The 18689-nt window shown below is 36.6% G+C and overlaps 1 protein-coding gene across 7 annotated transcripts in view; it reads right to left on the bottom strand.

Annotated features, from left to right (window-relative positions):
- Positions 1-18689, bottom strand: part of PTBP3 (polypyrimidine tract binding protein 3) — a 50757-nt gene that overhangs the window by 11588 nt on the left and 20480 nt on the right. For 4 of the 7 annotated variants that reach the window (XM_059836880.1, XM_059836875.1, XM_059836879.1 and 1 more), the window contains 9 exons: positions 15551-15715; positions 11988-12098; positions 9693-9867; positions 6526-6603; positions 5727-5857; positions 3039-3072; positions 2335-2427; positions 1593-1809; positions 473-550 (listed from right to left, as the gene is read on the bottom strand). In XM_059836880.1, coding sequence (XP_059692863.1) covers positions 473-550; positions 1593-1809; positions 2335-2427; positions 3039-3072; positions 5727-5857; positions 6526-6603; positions 9693-9867; positions 11988-12098; positions 15551-15715 — 1082 coding nt within the window. The remainder of the gene's footprint in view (positions 1-472; positions 551-1592; positions 1810-2334; positions 2428-3038; positions 3073-5726; positions 5858-6525; positions 6604-9692; positions 9868-11987; positions 12099-15550; positions 15716-18689) is intronic. The other 3 variants (XM_059836878.1, XM_059836881.1, XM_059836877.1) reach the window with 2 other exon arrangements.

Raw genomic sequence — 18689 nt, 5'->3', positions numbered from 1 at the left:
ACACTGGACTTCAAAAAGCTGGGTCAAAATAAGGCTTGAAGACCTCTAAAAATATTTGCACTGTCCATATAGATGGGATTATTCTAGCAAGCATGATTGTGCTAAAATAATATTGCCAACTAAACTTAACATAGATGCATTGTCATCATTGTCATTTTTATATGGTGTTTTACATACACAAAGCTTGTATTTTTTCAAGTGAGCATTTACTTTCCTTGAACTTGTTTTACTTTGAATGCACATAGAATTTGTCAAAAGGCTGCATATTTTCAGTTTAGTAGTGCTAACCCAGTATTCAATTTAAAATTTTAAGACAAAGTATTTTAAAAATTGTGATAGGTGTACCACTTTTGCCTATAGCTATATATACGTAGAATTTTGCCTGTAGTTGTATACACATATAAAGTCCCAAAAAGCAATTAACTATTCTCTAGCATGAAAGCTTGGTTAGGAATTTTACAAGAGAACTTACTGGAAAAATTTGAAGCCTTTCACAGTAGATCCTTTACTTGTAAAAAGGTTCTTCAAATCATCAACAGTAACAGAAGGCCTATTTGAAAACAAGAAAAAACAAACAAAACAACACCAAACTCCCCTCAACTTGTAGAAGAGCACAGCATAATAAAATTGTAATAATATCAACATCTCGATTTTGGCTTCTAAACTAGTTTTTGCTGTTTAAATTTATCTCCATCAACTCAAACACTTCAGCTCAAAATACTTGAATTTACTCGACATTTTAGTATCACATTGTGCTTCAAAAATATTTTAGACACTATTCTTTTTCATCCAACCCTGTTTCTTTGTCAGTAAAACTCAGATTGCATAAAAATCTCCTAAAAATCTTAAGGAATACATTTCATCCTGCAATTTGTGCAAGTGCACATCACATATGTTCAATTTAGAAAGATTTTCGTTTTACTCAAAAAGCTGTTTTCAAAGTATCTTATAATTTACTTCCTTACTGTAGCAAAATTCAATAGTTTTCTTTTTTCTCCCTGCACAGCTGCCAAACAAGAGAAGCCTGTAAAACCTATGTTTGGCTGTTACTACACACACTACTGATAATATTCTAGACATAAAAAAGATTATTTCAGTCTTAGAGAGCACACTAAATACTTAATTTTCACTTTCTCACAACTTGCCTTCCATGTAAGAGGTCTGAATTCTGTAGAAACTGTTCTTTAAAAAGTGTTAGAATTATTAAACATCATATCTATATTAAATAACAATGTCCACGATGAATTTGTTGGCATGTACATTACCTCAAAAAATACATCTTTAACCTTTGTGAAAATCTATGACACATGATTTAACATGTCAAAAACTAAAAGCATATAAAATATTTGAAAATAAAATATAAATTGATTAAAACTCAAAGAAGATATTTCCTTCAATTATCCTCTTTGCTGATGATATAAACAGGACAGTTAAAGGATTCCCTTATTGTTAATAACATACCAGGATGACCCACAGCAGAACGAATAGTAAAAGGCCAAGGAAAGAAAACCAAAACTTATGTTAGACTTTTTAACTTGACAACACCACCTAAGAAATATCTTTCCAAGAAGACGACACATGCAGATACTCACGGGATGTTGGACAGATGCAAGGTTGCAGATGGAGGAAATATATTTTGGAAGTTCTTAGAGCAGGGATTCTTAAAGCGATGTAAAGGGCTATTGCTATAGTCCTTTGTCAGACCTTTGTCCTCTTGTCCCTCACGAGGAAGTTGAATTGTCTGATATTTTGAAAGAGTAGCATGCATGACCCTTCCATAAAGCCTCTGTCCATTCAAGTAGTTGATAGCTAACCAGTGGAAATGTAATTTGAACAGGAATTATTGGAGGGGAAGAAAAGACAATTCTTTGAATACTAATACTGTTTTCTACTTAGTGTCAGATTTCACATTCTAAATTTAAACTGCAACTTCCACATCTACCAGGTGGGCTATGTCACAACACTACATTTTAAAAAGGTATAAGGATATAATATAATCTCCAGTTCAAATGCCAAAAAAATGCAAAACAGCATTTCAATACAGATGAGTTGATCATTCCTAAATAGGTAGATATAAGAAAAATTACAGGAAAATAATATAATGTATTATTAAAATAAATATCAGGAAAGTTGTATGTTTTAGTTCTATTATAAACTAGATTGAGAGTCATAGACTATTTTTTTTAAAACCACTAAGAGTATTATCAAAGTTTGCATGTAGTAATGCAGCACTACGATGAATTTGTTTATGCTTGTCACTGACAGATGAAAAATTCCTCCTTTATATTAAACTCATGTTAGCTTGAAGCATAACTGTGCCTTAAAAATCAATACCTAATTGGGCTTGGGTTGCATCAGCCATCTGAACCAAAGCAATTCCTCTTTTCTTAAACATGATTTTCACACGATGCACGTCACCATACACACCTGTGGAAATCGAGAAAGGAAATTTATTCAGAGCACTACTAACTAAAGCACAAGTCTGTTTATTTTGACTAATATTAGTGTTACAAAGAATAGTACCTCATTAAACAGGTTGGTTAAAATATTAGTATAAGGAGAGTTTTAAAGCTTGTTTATTATATTCTGGGGCTCCTAAGTGGAGGAAAATTCCCCAGATCCCAGTCATACTACTGCATGTTTATATTCAGTTTTTAAATAGTGCAATAGTTGTCAAAGTCCTCTTAACTGAGGCATATTAAAATATTATTCTACCCAACACTGTCCCCTGCAATTAATGTATGGTCCAATTCTGCACAGCATTTCCTCTGATGCAACCTCTGTTTTTTCATCTAACTTTTCTTTCCCATTTTTTCTAGTAAACAAATTGGACCACACACTAAAATTCTTCTGACACTGTTTTGCCATTTTGGTATCTGTGGCTTTTAAGTAATGACTCAACTTACTGCCATTTTAAAACCAGTGCGTTTCCTGGACATTCACAGAGCAATGGAGTCTGAATATACCAGCATGGGTCAGATTAAAAAAAAAGAACCACTAGCCCTGTGGTTTGTCAAGGTATATTTGACATATCTTACCAAACAGGATGAAAAGTCCATAAGGTGTGATGGCCTGTTTAAATGATAAAATGAGTACATTATTTCTAAAGCCATGCAAATGAAGACATCTATTCTATAAGTGCATGGTAAACAAAAAGAATGGAAGAGATGCTGCATACTAATATGTAAACCTGTATCTCCAAAAGCCATTCCCTGCAATAATCAGTGTATGGCACTCTTGTTAATACACATTTGCTACGCACATGTAAAATATGTAAACAAGGCAACACTTCAGCTCATGCATTTTCATCACTCAAGACTCATTCTGTCATGCTGCAGAAGCTATTAATTTTTTAAGTAGCTTCATTATTTGACCTTATCCTCTCTAAGCTACCTGCTCATTCTGTGAAAAGAGTGAAAGACATTTGTTAAATTAGAAATAAAGCATTAAAGAATTCCTTTGTATTTTGTAAACAACAGACAATACCAACAAAACTAAACCCAGTTGCTTCAAAATATATTTGCTTTGTCTTCAATTTTTTCCCCATCCCGCTACATGGCCATGACATTCTAAAGGGAGACACAGAGAATTTAACTGTTTACGTATTAAGCATATAGAAAGTGGTATTTACATTGTATTCAGTTAGAAGCTGTGAATAGAAAGATAAATAAAGAAAAAAATTTCTCTTCAGTGATTCTCAATACAAACCTTGCATGTCAACTACCAAAGAAGACAATTTACAATCTAATGCAGCCAAAATTTTTTCAGCTGAGGCAAAGGTTTGGCCAGTAATGAGTTCTAAAAATACCTGCATATCAGAAGCACTACTCACATTCTCTAGCCCTATTCCTTCTCAACTCAATTTCTCAAATGTGTACCAAACGTACCTAAATTAGTCAAAAAAGAAGATATTGCAGCCTAAGTGTAAGGCCATACCCATTTATCATCAGCATTTAGTGGTAGAGAACAATTACTATCAATATAAAATCTAAATTCATCAAGAGTTTATTCTTCTGGCCCAAATATTTAAATTCATCTAGAATTTATTCTTCTGGCCCAAATACTTGAATTCAGGATGGAGACCTCTGTTTTTAAATAGAAATTTCTTATTCAAATGAGACTGAAATATTTCTACTTAAAAAAAAAAGGGGGGGAGTAGAATGGAAAACAAAACCAGATAATTTAAAAGTCATGAAGAAATGTTAAAATGCACACTGAAACCCTGCAACAGGAGAGAAATATGAACTAAAATAAGGTCAACCAGATTTTCTATACAGAGAAAAAGGAGCAACAGGCGTCAGACAATCAATACTCAAAAACAAGTACTACAGAACTGCCAAGAAATATATTTCCAACAATTAGTGCTGTAGCACATTCTTATTTTTATCCTTTTAAGAAGTTGGGCATTACTCAATACATTGATATCGTATCATGCACTACAGCACTAAATTCTACATGAATTCTTAGCTATGATTTGTACTATGTAAAGCATCAATGTCCTAAAAAGAGCTTCACATGGGCTTATTTTTAAGATGCAAGCTCCTTTTAGATTCAGAAAATAAACAGTCAGCTGCAGAAAGCACATCTGCAGCCATCATCAGAAACTCACTGATATATTGTAAAATTAAAGAAAAAGTGACTTGTCTTACTGCCCTGCATACAGCTGGGTTTTTGATGATTACTGTGAATTTGGCTGTTAGTATGAAAACAGAAACAGAACAGTTACTTAAAGAAACTGGTGACCAGACTTTTAAACCTCAGAAAATGAAGGGAACTTCAATTTTGCCAACAACTCCTAATAGTTTTACAGTTAAGGAAATATGTGAAGTGTGTGCAACAAGAATTTTACATTGCTGCAATACGACCACTTATCAATAGTCAAAAAGAATTGTGTTTTAAGTCAGGGCCCTGGTAAAGCTTGTTTAATTTTTGAAGATGATGTATATTGCTTTTAATTAAGAACTGATCAGTGTTCAAATAACATGAGGAAGATTATAGACCAGCCTATGTAATTTCCACTACAAAAATAACTTTCCAAGTTGTCCTTGGTAATTTTACTGCTACCATATGAAAAAGCATCAGTGTGGTACTATGAAAAGTGAACATGGGTACTTATTAACTTTTAAAAATAAATGTAGAGTGATGTCAATAACATAATGTACCCGTGTTCTTTTTCCTCAATCTCAAAAATGTTGCAAAACTAGAAAGATCCTAAACATGTTTAGAAAGGTACTTGATTTGGCATGGTTTTGTTTCCTTTTCTGTTTCATCCTTTCCATTTAATTTCTTGTTTTTTAACCAATGTAAGGAAAAATCCTTTGCTTTCTTTACAGACAAAAAAGCACACAGAGAAGTCATACTAACTAAGAGATACTACTAAGAGATACTAACTAAGTCATACTACTAAGAGATATCAGTAAATTATCATATGTATGTTGTTTGCATCTTCAAACATTTCTTACAGCTGACTACAGACTTCTCTCTAATTACTAGCTGCACTGCTAACATAGGGTTCTTAAAGGAAACTGTGTTAGGAAGCTTTTCACTGATGATGGGAGTTTTTAAACCTCACCAATACTGCTAACTACCTAAAACAAGTATAGATGTGTCCTGGGTTTTATATTATCAGCATGGAGAATTTTTCTTATTCCTTCAGCTAATGTCAGTTTTCAAGGATTCTGACAGCTGGCACAAGGTGACACATCAGTTTCTCCAATCAAACTTACTTCAGGGTTGAGGTTGCTAACTAGTAAAACAGAGTTTCCTGGAATACCAGGAATAGTCATGTGTCCAGGCGCTGCTGATGTGGTGACTGTGAGAGGACCAAGTGCTCCAGGAACAGGCAGAACAGAAGGACCTGGAAAAGTATAAATAGCATCACTTGACATCTCAAAGTGGTTAAGGAAGAATAGACAAGCAGGTTATATTTGACAAAAACATCAATATCCAATTTAAAAATTATTTTAAGGAATTTAGTTATTACTAGTATCTGACCAATAAAGCAGGAAGCACCTCCCTTTCAGAGAAAAAAAGAAATATTCAGCTAAGCAAATAGATCCAAACAAAAGGGGACATAAATTGCAGCCCAAAAAAGAAAAAAAAAAAAAATTCAGCACACAAGTTTATCCCATGCTATAAAGGGAAATCTCACAGTCTAAAAAAACTACGTATTTATCTCTTGATAGCCAGAAAAGGGGAGACTTCCCTCAATTTGCTTTGAATGTCATAGCAGTTTTATGATTCTGAGAAAAAAATAAATACTCAATTTCTTCTCTTGCAGGTAATCTTTATCATGGAATTTAGATTCTTTGCTTATTGAATGATAAACTACATCAGGATATGGTTTTTATTACAGAAACTTATTTTATTGAGTGTATATATATATATATGAGAAACACATACAATTACTCAAATTAATACTGTGTTCTGATTGCTATATTTTAAAACAAATGTCTCTGAACGAATGTATTCAGATAAGCCACTAGCCATAACAACAAACACCACATTTTTAGAAAACAAACTTACCTGCTCCCTGAGGAAAGCCCAAGGCTGGGGCAAACCCAGGAGGCCCTGTATATGATGGAAATATGGTATTTTGGGTAGCTAGAGAGAACAGATAGATTTTTTTGAAGCAAATTTTAAAAGCTTTAGAAAACAGAAGAGATTTCAGCAATCAGAATCAGCTACCAATATTGCTATTTTGACTTTATATGTGCTTCCAGATGTTTATAAAAATGTTTGGGTTAAAACTCTGATTGAAATCCAAGATTCTATGTTGTACAAAGACAATTTTCAGCCACTTTTGAAAGCAAATATTCTGCTCAGCCTCAACTTTCCTCTCTAAAATGAAGTCCGGGCAAAGTGTAAATAAGAGAAGTTTGAACAGGAAAGCACAGCAGAGACTAATATCCATTAAAGCCTGTGTTCAATGGTTTCAATTCACACAATGGACAAGTATTCTAGAAATTTTCAGCAAGTAAATACAGTCAAAGATGTTTTGCAATGATTAGATACAACTCCTGAATACTAAGATCAGTATAAGTTAAACACTGCAAACTTCTACAACTAATCTGAGGTTCTGAATTTTACTAGCTGGTGAAATGCATAAAGCATATATATTCTGCTTTTTAAGGAGATGCACTTTCCCAGTTTGTGTAACTTTGTACATAACCAGTGTTTTTTACAGCTACCCTGGAAATCACAAGCATTAACCAGATTTGGAATAGCAACATATGGCGAGTCCCAGCACCAAAGATAGCTCAGTGATTTCCACATTAGTATGTGGAATCAAGTGCTACCCAGGGTAGCTCACAAAGCTATGCTCTAAGCAGTTAGATACAAGCTTGAGCTGTGGATTCATTCATATGTAAGGACACACCAGATTTTTTTTTTTTTCAAATGGGGCATGTAAAATTAGGAAACATTCTATAAGCTTGGTAATATGTCTGTTTTACTACTCAAACATCCACACTACTGACTAAAATAGAGCTACTAAAAAATGGTTATCAATAGGATAATACAATATCAGAAAAAGCATATATTATGAATTAGAAAAAGAAATGTAACAGACACCACAGATCAAGTATCCATGAATACTGCATCACATTACACCACCTCTTATCTGTGGCCAAAAAGTATCATTCATACAAAAAACTGAACATATTTATGACACCAAAGCAAGCAAATACATTTTTGAAATTATACTGACAAGTTCTGGTAATAGAGTTATTAATCACTTATACACAATCCAAGAACGGTAATGGAAACATTAATGAATAAATAGATCAAGAACTTTTATTCTGCCAAATAAGACCTGCATGTTGCACCCTGATACCAAAATCAGGAATGTAAAAATTGTCAAACTGAGCAAATGCAGAAAGATATAGAATTCTTTGCTGTTTTTTTTTTTGTTTTGTTTTGTTTTGTTTTTGGTTTTTTTTTTTTTTTTTTTTTTTTTCATTTGCTTCATGGCTATCAGCCTAGCTTTCAAAGCAAGCCAATTCAGGTATTTCTGCTCACTGGATGCAAGAACTCTTTAAATGCAAAATATGCACAAAATCTGTTTGTTTATAGTGCAGTATCTTTTCCACAGAAAGCAGAAGAAAATTAAAGAAAAAAAGAAAAAAAATTAGTTTCAAGAACAGTTTAGTTTTGCTATTAAGATAACTTCAAGTCTACAATAAAAAACCAGATACATTATTCTCACAGTTACCAGCTTCGTCTTATAATTCTACATCAAAACAACATCCACTAGTAATAAGAAGTAGTGAAGGTAGTCCCATGACTTAGAACATCTTTCCCTCATGTTCTGTAACTAAGCTTCTCAGAACATGCCAATGACAATATGTGCATGTTGTCATCACTGACAGAAAGGCTAGGAAGCACATTTCTCCATGTCTACAGCTATTTTTTATTGATTTTTTTAAATAAATGTGCAGCTGCTTCACTATGAATGTACCACAGACAAATTTTGGTACAGACATCAGACTATTTCAGCACTTCTTACTCTTACAGTAAAAGAAAACACAGCTCCTAGCAATGAAAAGCTTGGGAGAGTGAGAGGGAAAAGAGGGAGAATTGGGGAGAAGTGTTCATGTGTTATTCTCCAAAAACACAGTTATTTCTGCCCTACAAGCTAGTGCAGAAATAAACTATTCTAACTGTACTTTTCCCTTCCACTGACATTTCAAATAGTGCAAGTCTAATTAACTAGAATATATTAGACTTGTAACAGCACATTTCTATAATGCTGTATGGCAAATTCCACCATCCTCCTCTGCCCCACGCTGTAATGACATTTGTCCATTACCTAATGATCCAAGGCCTGCATTTAAGGGCAGCATTAAAGACAAAAATCAAGAAAGTAGTGAGTGCAACTCACTTTCTTATTCTTATCTAAGCTAACTAACTCAACAATCCAAAAAATCAAACCAAACCCAGTATTTGTCCTAGTTGCCACAGAAAAGTACAGGAAAATAGGGAATTATTCTCCCACACTTTTTACTGTGATAGTCAATTGGACAGCACTTAGACACCTATTCAACAGCTAAGACAGTTCTTAGCTGTGTATTATTACTAATAGTTGTCATTAGAGAGATAGAAAAATAGCTAAAATCACTCAGATTGTGTTGTGAGCATTTCTCCAGTGTCACTTCAAGCAAATACTGTCTCCTCTACACCAAAATGACTTCTAAAATTTAAGAAAAATTCTTAAATTTTATATTTTAAAAGATGAGTATAGACATATATAAATAAGTATAGAATTTTGGATTTTCTTAGTTTTGTTTCTTGAAGCACTCAATTATCCTAAAATACCAACAAATAAGAGCTAATATCCTTAAAACACTTATTTTCAAGCAGCTTTAGGCAGCCAGTGTCAATTTGTGATGACTTCCATTCTAATATGCAATATTTACTACGTTACCTGTACCAATGACACAATTTCACAGCTTTTTTGTAGTATTTTGTAGCTTTTTTACAACACTTTAAAATTTGCCCACTAGTACTCCTCATGTTATCGTTCCAGATATTAATTTACATGACTTCGACTTTATGCTTTCCATACGAATTTTACTGAACATAGCAAACACAAATATACCCTTCTATGAACCTGATATGAAACCAAAGCATAAATGCGACGTAAATATTATGATCTCAGCGTGTATTTAGCACTAGAAGTGAAGGTTTCTTACCAAAGGGAGTAGATAAGGATGTCTCCACAGTTCGTTGGCCATCACCAAAAGGAAGGTCAATGCGAGTGAAATCTCTACTTTTGTCATTGTTGTACTTCACCGTTAGGTTAGTTAACTTGGAGAAATCAATACGCAGAGTGCAGCAGCCAGTGTAGATACAATGGCCATCCAGAGACTGAAGAAAAATAATTACATTTTTAGAGATAAAACACATCATGGCAGCCATCACTACAAGTTTATATTATTATTGCAGCCTTTCGGGACTTGAAGGTGGTCTATAAGAAAGATCAGGACAGAACTTTTAGTAGGGCAGGTTGGTATAGGACAAAGGGTAATGTTTTTAAACTGGGAGGGTTGATTTGGATTAGCTATATAGAAGAAGCTTTTTACAATGAGTGTAACGAAACAGTGGCACAGCTTGCCCTGAGAAGAGCTCATGCCCATTGGACAGGGCTCTGAGCAACCTGATATAGCTGAAGGTGACCCTGCTCGCTCCAGGGGATTGGACTGGATAACCTTTAAAAGTTGCTTCCAATCCAAACCACCCCACTATTATAAAGTTTTCACTTTGCAATTGAATCCAAACAGTAATTCACCTTCTGGTATTAAGGCCTCTTTTTAAACACCAAGTAGACAATTATGCTGTGACTATCCTTACCTAAACCTCTAGTATAGTCTACTAGTTAGTATTATATCACTTTGTGTAAACTGGACAAAACACACCTTTAAGCATGACTTGACTTCTTATGTCTCTAATCTTACTTCTCTCCCACTCAACACACAATATCAGATGGTAATAGGAATACTATTTTGGAAATTTTAACTGCAAGAATTGACCCTTACATGAAGGACTCTCATGTAGGATCTGAAGCACAAGTCCCATGAGGAGTGCTGGAGGGAGCTGGGATTGTCTGCCCTGAGGAAAAGGAGGCTCAGGAGAGACTGTATTGCTCTCTACAACTGCCTGAAAGGAAGCTGTAGCAAGGTAGGAGTCAGTCTCTTCCACGAAACAAGTGACAAGAGGAAATGGGCTCAAGTTCTCCAAGGGGAGTTTAGACTGGATATTATGAAAAATTTATTCATCAAAAGGGTTATCAGGCATTGGAACAGACAAGTGGTGGAGTCACCATCCCTGGAGGTATTTAAAAGAAGTGCAGATGTTGTGCTTCAGGACACAGTTTAGAAGTGAACTTGGCAGCATTAGGTTTATCATTGGATTCAATGACCTTAAGGGTCTTTTCCAATATAAGCCCCAGACCTAGGCATGACAGAGTGGACAGATCCTGTGCCCAAGAACACCCAGAAGTGGTGCATAATTGTTGTAGGTGATGCCCTGTCACCACAGAGGCACTTATCTACTGACCTGACCATTGGTCTAAAAAGGTCTCTCTGGGACTTGAATCACAGGTGTCATGAAAGGACTGCTAAAGCTTTTCTACACATCTGACTACTTATTACCTCCTGCTCCCTTTGTATGAGAACTAAAGATGACTTGGGTGAAGGGGCAGAGGCCTCCTCAGCAATTTCACTGACACACGAAGCTGGGAGGAGCGGCCGATAGCCCAGAGGGCTGTGCAGCCCTTCAGAAGGATCTCAGCAGCCTGGAGAGATGGGCACTGAGGAACCTCCTGAAATTCAGCAAAGGCAAGTGCAAAGCACAGACCAGGGCCTGATCTGCTAGAAGGCAGCTCTACAAAGAATGTGTATCTTTGTGGACCACAAGATGCCTGTGAGGCAGCAATCTGTCCTTGTGGCCAAGAAGGCCAATGGCATCCTGGGAGGCATTATAAAGAGCACTGTCAGCAGGTCAAAGGAGGAGATCCTGCCCCTCTGCTCAGCACTGGTGAGGCCACATTTGGACTGCTGTGTTCAGCTGTGGGCTCCCAAAAGAGACATGGAGCTCTTGAATGGGCTCACTGTAGACTTACAAAGATGATTAAGCAATTGGAGCATCTCTTTCACAAGTAAAAGTAGAGGGAGCTGGGCCTGTTCAGCCTCGAGAAGACTGAGAGAATATTATCAATTATTTTCTTTTTGACAGACTCATGCAGGTCCTGGAGTATATATGCTATAGATTTGTTTGCAGTTGATGATAGAGTGGTGTCCTCTTAAATAAAGAGAGATGACAAAGTTATTCATGTGCAACAAGAGGGTTAGAATGGTGAGAAATCACAAAATTAACAGTCAAAATATTCCTAATGCTTCCCCTGTACCTTAGCAAGGAAAACCCCCCAACAAACAAACAAACAAAATCAAGCTGAATACATTATACTTACCAGAATACATTATACTTACCATTTTGGCATAATATGCATTCATTGCATCAGCATATTGGAGAAGAGCTTGAAATTGATTGTTCTTATGGAACATGACAATCTTCAAGACAAAGCCAAATTTAGAGAAAATCTGTTAGGGAAAAAACATGGGCTTTAAGAAGCAGTGAGTAATTCATGCACACTAAAAGCTAGCATTTAATATCCCAAATAAATTTATGAAAAATATTTCTGTTGTGAGAGCTGGACAAAAACTGTGTGAACTGAGAATTTTGTTTCAGGTAAAAAAAAAAAAAAATTAAAGAAAGGCTACAAAAGACAAGAAAGAAGGATAAAATTTCCCTAAAGAATTAGCAATGTCTAATCAACTAAACAGGGAAGGACAGTCCAAACAGGAATTTGTCAAGTGTTTGCAGATAAATTGTGAATAATAAATCAGAGTTGAGATTTGAGAAATGGACTTCACAAGTCATAGAGTCACAGAACACATTGAGTTGGAAGGGATCCACAAGGATCATCAACTGAGTCTAGTTCCCAGCTCTCACCCCAAGAGTCACACCATGTGCCTAAGAGCATTGTCCAAAGGCTTCTGGAACTCTGTCAGGCTTGGTGCTGTGATCCCTTCCCTGAAGAGCCTGTTCCAGAGCCCAACACCCTTTGAGCGAAAAACCTTTTCAAATCCAACTTAAACATTCCCCAACTCGGCTTCATGCCATTTCCTCAAGTCCTGTCACTGGTCACAACACTGAAGAGATCAGTACCTGCTTTCCACTTCCCCTCTGAGGAAGCTGTAACTGCAAGGAGGTCTCCCCTCAGTCTCCTCCAGGCTGAACAGACCTCATGCCCTCAGCCACTCCCCATAAGGCTTCCCCTCCAGACCTTGTACACTGCTGATTCATATTCAACTTGCCATTGACCAGGATGTGCAGGTCCCTTTCCACAGTGCGGCTCTCCAGCCTCATGTTCTCTAGCTTACACACATTACCCTTTCCTGTTTCCAAGCTAGTTTAAAGCTGTCAACAAGCCCCACTACCTCCTACACGAGAACCCTTTTTCCCCTTTGAGAAAGGTCCATCACGTGTTGAATAGATTATCCCACGGTCAAAAACCCCAAAATTTATTCAAGTACACAAGAGAGCCACCTGTTGACCTGATGGATCTATTTCTATCAGTATTATTCCTTGTTACTGGAAGTCAGTTGAGATGGGAACTGCAATCTGCATATCAAGGTATCCTTTACCTTTATGTTCTTTACATTAGACAAATGCTGCAAATCTGTTTCATAAAATACAACTTAAATAATTGATGTGCTTATTAAGACCCACTGCCTAAACCAGAAAACAAGGAAAGAAACAAGAAGACTTTGATTTGAATCTACCTCTGTACTTTATAATCAAATGGTATTTGATTTATTACAAACATAAGCGTTGCAGAAATACTTTTAAAGGCTGAATTTAAATATATATACATTCAAAATGAGAGTGTGTTACATGAAGGTGTTTAAACAAAAGCAATGCCACCAAGAGCAAGGACAAAAGTAAAGCTAGGACATATTATGCAAATGCAGGGAAAAAAATGTCCAGTCAAAGAGGAAAGGTGAGTTTGAGAAATACTATTCGTTTTCCAACAAACTGTTAGAATCAATGCAAAGTCAGGAAAGCAGAAATCCCTGAGAAATATTAAATCTGCAATGGAAAGAAAGGCCTTAGATAAGTATAAGTATCTCTTGCCAACCTCTTAGGGCCAAGAATCAGTGATACAAGACTAATTTCCCAACCATTTAGACCCAGTTTCTCCATCTCTCAGAAACAAGATTTTAAGGCTGAAGTCATCATTTAGTAGAAAAAAAAAGAACAAAAACCTTTTCACAGCAATTTAAAAGTAGTCTTTGAGTTTCCATTCATAGAACACTTCCTCTTCAGAAATGCCTAAATACAGCTTTTCAACATGTTTTTCCGTGTTTATCCAGAAACCTTAATAGACCTTTTTAAGGTAATGAAATTTAATGTACTCCTTCCTGTTTGATTTGAAACCTAAACACACTGTATGTATGAACTTTGTTTCTGCAAAGATAAAGCTGAATTTTCAGCTTCTTATGATAAATATTTTAAGGCAAATTGTGATTAAAAAAAGTTAAAAGTTAGTTTTTGACAGGCAAGACAACTTACAAAATACAATCCAAGTATGGGATGACAGCTTGCCTACTAGTGTTCCATAATGACAATGAGTATTTTCACTTGTCAGTGAAAATACTCATTGTCATTAACCTTACCACACAAAGTAAAAGTTAGATTGGGCACAAAGTGCTGCTTTAATTAGAGGAGATTGTCCCCTATTAAGAACTCCAAATATGATCCCTTTTCAAATATTGCTAAATTTTCAAGACATATTGGAAAAGTAGTTGAGAGCAATTCAAATACTGAAAATATAGTGTGCTGCATTGAAGTAGACTAAAATTAAAGGAAAGTACACTAATATGAATTTCCTCTTTGCTTTTCCATTCTTAGAACTAGTACAGCTTCCATAAGCACAAGAGCAAGAGCTTGTTCTGAGGTTTTTCTGAATGCAGCAATAATCCTAAACAGCTGACATAGTATTTGCACAGGTTTGGTAATGAGTGAGCAACAGTCAAAGATAGATACAAAGGTTTAGATCCAAGTGGCAACTAATATGTACACTAGTTAATCAGTATCATGGTGAGGTGATACAGAGAAACAGAAAATTTTATGAGGTAAGAGGAAAAACAGAGTGTTGCTGAAAACAACTATTGTTTGAGATCTTAGCGGAGCAGGAAAAGAATCTTCCAGGACTGCAGGATCCTACAAAATCATCCCAGTTATTCTAAACTGTATTACTTAAGAAACTCCTATGCGGGGCATGATTTTTACTGCATAAATTACTATTAATTACAAAAGTTTCAGTATGAAAAACTTTGCAATATTTGTAAAGTTTCAACAAATATTTTGGACATGAAGAAGTGGTCTTATTATTTTTAAAACTTATTATTTTTAAACTTAGACCTTTCAACAGCATAGCCCAAACACCTAGCAGAAGCTAAAGTAATGTGTTTTATAACTACAGCCTACCATTATTCTAAGCTTACAGAGGTAGTCAAAAGCCATTCTAAAGATGAACAATCAAAACCACTTGATTTTAACAAGCAATTTGCATATTACATCACTTGCACTGAGGTATAAAAGTAAACATAAAACCCTAACTATAAAGCACACCACAAAGGTTACTCAGCAGAAGGAGTGTGAAAATATGGATTCACAAGTTCATAACATTCAGTATTTCACTAGCTCATCAAGAAACCAGAACAGTTCAAGTTCAAGTTTGTTGCTGCTTCTACAGCAAGGAACTAAATAAGACAACATGAAAATCTGAGTACTGAAGCCCTTTTTACTTGAATTTCATTTACATACAACTATTTCAAACCTAGATCCCCGAATTCAGGAAATTATTTTAAAGAGACAGTCCTCACTCAGAAGATTCAGGAACAACATTTAAAAAAAAATAAAATTAATGGATTTACAGTAGCAACACTGGAACAGATTGTGACTTTTTTTAAGCAGTCCTAATTACCTGATACAGTATGTCTAAAGTGACAGGGCAAAAAACATTTTCAACAATGATTCGAAGAACAGAACCATGACTTGGAAGGACCCCACCTTCAGCAGCAAGAGCACTTGTAATACCCAGGTTTCCATGCTGCACAGCATTCGCACACTGCGGTACAGGTTGGGGTCTCTGAAATTAAGTCATAGCAAAGAGCACAGTTATTTTACATACAAATCACTCATACTCAACAAAGTTCTCCTAAATGAAAAGGACATAAAAAATAACTTCATCAAACCATATTTCCTTCATATTATTGATTCAAATCCCACATTAATAAATAAATCATAACTCTTATTTTCCATGCTCCTCCCTAACAATTAGTCAGTGTAATTCACAGAATTACAACTATTTTTTTTGTTGAACTGCTACTACTTTGTAGCTATTTTTCTTTGGTTCAGTAAGCTAATGTCATTCTAAACATTTCTCCAGCAATATTATAGATGAAAATATTGTAATATTGTGATAGACAAACAACCAGTCAGCATACCAAAAACTATCTGCTCTGCTTTACTAGGATTTAATTCTCTTCAGGAACTAAGATTTGGTTGGAATAAGCTTAAACCTCTACATCCTAGTCTTCTTTCAGAGCAAAGCCATCCACAAAAAATAAGTTCAAATCTCACTCCTCAAACTAGACTCTGTAATTATATAACTCTGTTCACTTATTTTTCATGGGTTTTCCCCAAAGAGGTTTTCATACCTCCTGTGAGTAGCAGGACCATGGAGAGATTTTCCTTTCCAGATGCAGTATTGTGACTTCAAGTCATGTCTCAGCTACACTATCTCTTTGGAAGACAGATTAAACAGGGCACATGGTACAAGTTACCTAGTTCCAGAAAAATATAACCCTGCAAAATAATCTGTACTTCAGGGCTCAGCCCAGGGACTAGGACAGTAACAGTATTCAGCTGCTCTACTAGGGTCTCTAATTTAAATTTTATCTAAAACTCAAATTTAAGTGCCAAGCACTTAAGCTTATTTTCAAAAGTAGACAATGCTGTTATAGAAGAAAGCAAGTGCCACATACCGAGTTGAAAATACTCAGACCAAGGAGTCTTTTTTGCAAATATACATATAGTTTTCCTGAGGCTGTTATGTAAACCACATCCTTAAAAAAAAATTCTGGTAATTTGTTTGGTTTTGCAGATAGCAAACCGATACAGCAATCTTAGATGAGAAAAGAGACAAATAATATCTACCAGACTGACAAGCTTGCAAGACTTGTGTGACTTTTGTGACAGCACAAATGAATGATTTATGCCCAAATCACTATGGGCAACTTTCTTACAGATTTACACATCACAGTATATAACTTATGTATCTAAATGGGAGGTCAATTGAAATTCATCTAGGAATCCAAAATCCAGTATTAACCCCTAGGGTACTCTGCCAGTTATTGGACCCCAGCTTTATGCCATTGGTCACAACCATTTCAGCCTTTGAAATCACTTCACAGTTCACTTAACTAGACTCCATTAATCAGTTCCTCTATTTGGATGTTATTGGAAACAAAACTGAAAGTCTTGCCTAAGTCAAGATAAACAATATCCCCTTGTCTTGTCCACCAATCCAGTCATCTCACCATAAAAGGCCATCACATTGGTTAGCATAATGTCCTTTTAAAAAACATTTGCTTGACTATGATTAACCACTTTCTTCTCCTTAGAATGATTTGAGATAGTTTCTGGAATGAGTTACTCCATTCCTTACCAAGGAACAAAGTGAGGCTGATCAAGTAGTGGTTCACCAGATCTTTCTTTTCATCTTCCTTGCTGTCCTTTCTTAAGATAGGAGATGGAAGGGTTTTCTTTTTTCTAGTCCTCAGTAACTCAGTAAGTTTTTCCAACTGCCATGACATTTTCAAGATTGTACATTAGCATGTGTCCTGGTTTGAGAGGAAGTGAATTTTTTGGGATGCTGTGGTCAAACCAGTAGGGGCTCAGATTTGAATATTGGCACCTGGTGTGGCCACTGAGGACATGGATACGCCTCTGAGGACACAGTGGGGTTAAAAGCAGAGAATGCCCGGGGGAAGCTCTCTTGGGTTCAGTCTGTGAAAGAAATCAGACCTGTCCTGCCCGGCTCTAAGCTGGGCGGGGGAGGGGAAGCCTGGAGGCCTGAGTGAGGTAGGTTGGGCCTGGGACATAGAAGGGAGGTGAAGGCTCCTCTAGGATGGAAGGGTGGAGGAACCCTGAGAGACATCGGGCAGTCCCCCATCCCCTGAGGGAGAGAGAGAGGGAGCCTGTGCCTGTGCTGGTGCCACCTTTAAATTTGATGGCACAGCCAGACAAGAAGGAGAAGGGAGGGGGGTGCAGTGAGAAGGTGCCCAGCAGGGCCAATGTGGGAGTTCTGGACAGGCAGAGCCTGAAATTTTAACCCTTTTCTTGGATGATGGAAATCTTACAAATGCTGATCCTCCTGGAGCTGAATGAGGAGAGAGATAGAGGTGGAACAGCAGGAAATGGGCAAGTGTGATGCAAGTTTGTGCAAGTGAAGGATGTCTGAGAGAAGCTGAGAAGAATCTTAGGTGGGAGGAGATGATGGAGTGGCCTTTGGCTGGACTTCTTCTGCATAGCCATGGACAGAACCATTTTTCCTGGGACACAGAGACTGCATTTAGGGGGGAGGCAATCACTTAGAGCCAAGAGAGTGCAGTGATGTGATGTGAAGGAGTGGCGTGAACAGAGACGACGGGTGAGGAGGGTGGTTGTGCCCACAATCTTCAGTGAAGAAGATCTCTGTTCTTGAGACCCCTCGGCCCCAGGGAGTGAAATTTGGGGGGGACAGGTGTCCCAAAAGTGAGAGACTGTGCTCTTTTTGGAACTGGGCAAAGCACCCTTAAAAGGAAAACCCTAGAAGCAGCTCTGGTCCATGCACAGTGGTGAGAGCACTGGGCATGGAAGGAAGATGTCACGATGGCAAATGTTCTCCAGGCGGTACCACATGTGACATGCAAACACATGAAGTTTCAACTGTGTTTCCAGGGGAAGCCCATGGTGCAAGAAGGACTCCTCTCTTCCTGATGAACTGAGAATTGATTATCTGAAGGATGGTGATAGACTGAGAGTTAGTGATTGGAGGGGTGGTAACTGAACTGAGAATC

This window comes from Haemorhous mexicanus, chromosome Z, assembly GCF_027477595.1.
Source record: "Haemorhous mexicanus isolate bHaeMex1 chromosome Z, bHaeMex1.pri, whole genome shotgun sequence".
In the NCBI taxonomy this organism is placed as follows: domain Eukaryota; kingdom Metazoa; phylum Chordata; class Aves; order Passeriformes; family Fringillidae; genus Haemorhous; species Haemorhous mexicanus.
Note: the sequence above shows the minus strand (reverse complement) of the source record. Positions and strands in the feature narration are given on the sequence as shown.